Raw genomic sequence first — 4,907 nt, 5'->3', positions numbered from 1 at the left:
ATGTCCTTCGTATCGCGAGGAAATGCGGTTACGAACTTCACAACAAAATAATTTTATTTTCGTACCACTTTTGTATTCTTGCTCGTGATATATTATATAAAAACATATTAGAATTCATATAAGCCGATTAGATTCCGTTAAATGACATTATTTTAGCCGTAACGAAATAATATTTCAGTGTTTAAATTTTAACCCGCTGTGCCGTACGGTCCATTTGTTTACAATGAGCGCGCGTATGAACGAAAATAATATTGTCGAGTGTTTGTTCGAAGATTTACCATCCGATAGTGATAGTTTTACGTCTTACGATGATTCTGATGCTGATGAAACTTATTTACCTAATAAAGATGTTGAAGTAGTGGAGGACAACAATTTATCTGATGATTTAATGGATCAAAATGACGATGAACCGGTAGAAATTTTAAATTTAGATGAAGGTAACATTTTACTATTACCTAGTCCTATAAAAACGCACAATTCGCAAAGGCAATCACATTTAAAAAATAACGATACTAATAGTCATATTCGGCGTCCTTTATTTCCACCAATCAATCAGGAATCAACAGAAACTATTGCAGTAGAAAACAATACAGTTGTAAATGGTCCACCCGAAAATACATTGATAAATAGTAACGAAAATAATAATTTTGAATTTACTACTCCGACGTGGTCAAAAAATAATGTTTTTTCACAAAATCCTTTACCTGAATTTACGTGTGTTGATGGTCCATCTAGTATTATTGATATTGAAGCTGAACACACTCCATATTCAATTTTTCAATTATTATTTTCAAATGATATAGTAGAATTAATAGTGTATCAAACAAATTTGTATACATACCAATTAAAAATGAAAACTGGAAAAAATTATATTCCTACAGATACAAATGAAATAATGACTTTCCTTGGTATGAATATTTTAATGGGCATAAAACGTAATCCAAGTTATAGAGATTACTGGTCTACAGCTTTGGACTTACATGACGATTATTTAAGTTCTCTTATGACTGTAAATCGTTTTGGTTGGCTACTTTCATCTTTACATTTAAATGACAACTCGGTTATGGCAAAACGGGGCGAAACAGGTTATGATAAATTATACAAAGTTCAACCTTTTTTAAAAAAAATTCGAGAAAATTTTCAAAAATATTACCACCCACACAAAATTATTGCAGTCGATGAATCTATGATAAAATTCAAAGGGCGATCAACTTTAAAGCAATACATGCCGAACAAACCAATTAAAAGAGGGTACAAGGTATGGTCGTTAGCCGATAAACATGGTTATCTTTGGAATTTCGATTTATACACTGGTAAAAGAGGCGACTCTGTCGAAACAAATCTTGGAGGACGAGTAGTCAAAGATTTAACAAATCCATTACAACATAAAAATCATAACGTATACATTGATAATATTTTTACAAGTGTACCACTTTTGGCATATTTAAAATCAAAAGGTATTTTTTGCTGTGGAATTGTAAAAAGTACTAGAAAATACTTGCCAAAGTTAGAATCAGATAAAAACATGACCATGGGTGACATTGACTGGAACATGAGCGACCAGTATGATATTTCAATTGTCAAATGGAAAGACAAACGAGGAGTTACTTTGCTGTCCAACTTTCATAATCCTACTGATGTCGTTGAAGTCAAAAGAAAATCTAAAGATGGAACCACATCAATGATACCTTGTCCCAGTGTACTTAAGGACTATAATAATAATATGAACTGCGTTGATAAATTTGATCAATATAAAAAAATGTATCATATAGATAGGAAAAGTCGAAAGTGGTGGCATCGCATATTTTTCTTTTTTTTTGACGCAGCTATTGTGAATTCTCATATTATATATAAAAAAATAACGGGAGAAAAAATAACATTAAAAAATTTTCGTCGTGAAGTATCAAAAAGCCTCGTTTCAAAAACTTTTGTTCAAAAACGCCGACAGAAAAGTTCCGGATCACCATCGCCTCTTCTCATAAAAAGAGCATCTGTATCCCTTCGCAAGGATCAATCAGCACATCAGCCAGACCGGACGACCAGAAGAAGATGCGCTCATTGTAGCACTAAAGAAAAGGAAGTTCGAACAGACTGGAAATGCACCATATGTGATGTGCCACTTTGCATTTCAAAGTCCAGAAATTGCTTCAATATTTACCACTCATGTTAAAATGTAAGTTTTTTTTAGTGCTTGGTATTTTAGATTTAATATAATCAATTTTTGAATTTTGATATATTTTTTTTTTGATTTATTACAGTGCAAAAGGAATAAATGTCGATCCTGCACAGTGGGACGATTTTTAACCCACCTATTTTTTATTAATGAAAAAGTTGATTTTTTTATTTTTTAATTTTTGAACATTAAATGATAAGTAATAAACAGTGTTATGTTGTAAAAAAATTTTGAAAAAAAATAAAAAATTTAAGTTTGTGTGCAAGACGGGTTTTTTCATTTATTAAAATCTCGTGCCTCAAAGAGTTAATATAGTGTTTTTTTTATCATTCGTTTACGTTTATTACATAGTATGTAATAGTCAAAGTTAAACCACAATGAGTAATGTCTAACCTACGGTTACAATTCTTTACATTGCAATTATTCACTGTGCTCTTACATAGGTATATACAGGGACGGCGCTAGGTTTTGCGGGGCCCCGGGCAAAATAAATAACAGTATATGTGTAGTCTTCGGAATGCTGTAGGTACTTAAACAAAAAAATTTTCTCTTTACTCCGCTCGGAAACTAGATAACATATTATTATCCAAACTAACTAGGTACTCAATAAATCAATTTTATCAAACATCAATCATCCATTTATACATAATACTATATTATATTTTAATAAATTATTACAAAATTATTTTAAAATGTAATCAATATAACAGAAAGAACAATAAAAACAATAAAAATATTGATTACATTAGTCATAACATTAATACATATTCTTAAAACATTACTTTCCTTGATTTTTTAGCAGCAAACTGATTTATGATATCATCATAATCTAAAGATTCAGAAATATCTTTTTCTATTGAAATTATTGAAAGACCAGAAAGGTTTTCTTGGCTTAACTTGTTTCTCAAATATGTTTTTATTAATTTCAGTTTTGAAAAACTTCTCTCAACACATGCCGAAGTTACTGGTATTGTCAGTAAAATTCTAAGGGCAATACCAATATTTGGAAAACATTCTGAAGAATATTTTACTACTGACAAAGCTTTAAGAGGAGTCGTTTCTTCATTTACTATCAATCTGAAATTTATCAATTCATTATACAACTCCATGAAATCAATATCTTTCGAATTCCCATCTTTAGATTGATTTCAAGGTCCTTACAATATTTCATTAAATTGTCATCATTCGCATATCGTAACTTTCCAATACGAAATAAAAACCCAAAATAATCTTTGTACGATTCAATTTGTTTAAAACGATTTTCAACTGAACTAGGTAGTTGCTTGATCTATAACTAGTAAGAAATATTCTTGTCTAAAATTGTCTTCTTCGTCATTGATTCTTTCATCGTTTCCTTCATAATCAAAATTTTTCTTTTTCTTTCTTGGTCGGGTTTTCTTAAATACTGGTTCAACTTCAATTTCTTCTGCCAAATTATTAGCAATAATTTTAGCATTCATAAATCCTGATTCTCTGTAAGATTTCAAAAAAGCTAATAAACTTTGTAACATGTCATTTGAAATATTAATATCTGCATCTTTCCCTTGTAAACTCTTACTTACTATGTTGACTTGAACTAATATGTCATACCAAATTATTAGACTTAGTATAAATTCATATGTACTTATTTCAGTAATTAAGGATCTAGCATCACTTTTGGCAATTGAGTCATTAGCTGTTTCTGATACTTCTTCTAGAGCTTCTATTATATTTGATAATTGGAATCGTAGAGCTTTAACACTATTCACTCGGCTTTCCCCAACGTGTTTCCGACCATTGTTTTACTGTAAAAATACTACAAAATTTTTTGAAAATGTCCCAGCGACTAGTTGATGCAGAAAAAATAATATATATTCGTTGTACTGTCCCAAAAAATGTTGATGCCCTAGATGAATTTTTAGCTGCGTCTCGAAGCACTAAATTTAAGTTATGAGAGGCACATGGGGTAAAAAATGATCTTGGATTTTGATTGGTTACCCGTGTCCGTACCCCTTGATATTTACCAACTATGTTTGACCCATTGTAATATGCTTGCCCTCTACAGTTCATAATGTCAATACCATATTCATTTAATTTATCAATAACTACATTTGATAAATTTAATCCAGTAGTAGATTGAACGGGGATAAAATCTAGAAAGTATTCTTGAATTTCTGGATGATAGGAGTTGTACATCATTCATATTCACTATACCAAATAAAAGAGATAGCTGTTCATTGTGACTGATGTCAGGAGTGCAATCCATTATGACAGAAAAATATTTAGCCTTTTTAATGTTATTTATAATTGTTTTTCGAATTTCTGTTGCCATTAATGAAATTAATTCCTTCTGAATTTCGTGCCCTAAATAATGCACATGAGTTTCATGGTTTTTTATTCGTTTTAAATGCTCTATAATAACAGGATCAAACTTATTTAGCATTTCAATTGCTCCAAGAAAATGACCATTACTTTTAGTAAATAAGACATCCGATGGTCCTCTGAACGCATCATTGTTTTTGGATAAATAGTGAATAATACTTTTCACACGAGTAAGAACATTTCTCCAGTGATTTTTTTCCTTTTCAATAATGGCCAAATGTTCTTTATCAATTGTTAAGTTTTTAGATATTCTTACATTTAACTCCATCCAAGATTGAATTGATTGAAAATGAATCTTTGAACTTTCATGGGATTTTAATTTTTCTGAAAGATGTTTCCAATCTTTTAGACCAATATTACACAAATGACTCTC

At 30.3% G+C, this 4,907-nt stretch overlaps 1 protein-coding gene and 1 pseudogene across 1 annotated transcript; one reads left to right on the top strand and one right to left on the bottom strand.

The window, feature by feature from the left end:
- The first annotated feature begins 223 nt into the window (after positions 1-223).
- On the top strand, positions 224-2,304 carry LOC132933197 (piggyBac transposable element-derived protein 4-like). The gene is made up of 4 exons (XM_060999512.1): positions 224-1,085; positions 1,176-1,699; positions 2,019-2,173; positions 2,259-2,304. Exons 1-4 carry the CDS (start codon positions 224-226, stop codon positions 2,302-2,304), a joined length of 1,587 nt encoding a protein of 528 aa, XP_060855495.1.
- A 639-nt stretch (positions 2,305-2,943) lies between these two features.
- On the bottom strand, positions 2,944-4,348 carry LOC132933196 (zinc finger MYM-type protein 1-like; annotated as a pseudogene).
- Between the last annotated feature and the right edge of the window lie 559 nt (positions 4,349-4,907).

This window comes from Metopolophium dirhodum, chromosome 1, assembly GCF_019925205.1.
Source record: "Metopolophium dirhodum isolate CAU chromosome 1, ASM1992520v1, whole genome shotgun sequence".
Lineage (NCBI taxonomy): Eukaryota > Metazoa > Arthropoda > Insecta > Hemiptera > Aphididae > Metopolophium > Metopolophium dirhodum.
This window is presented reverse-complemented; position numbering and strand designations above follow the sequence as displayed.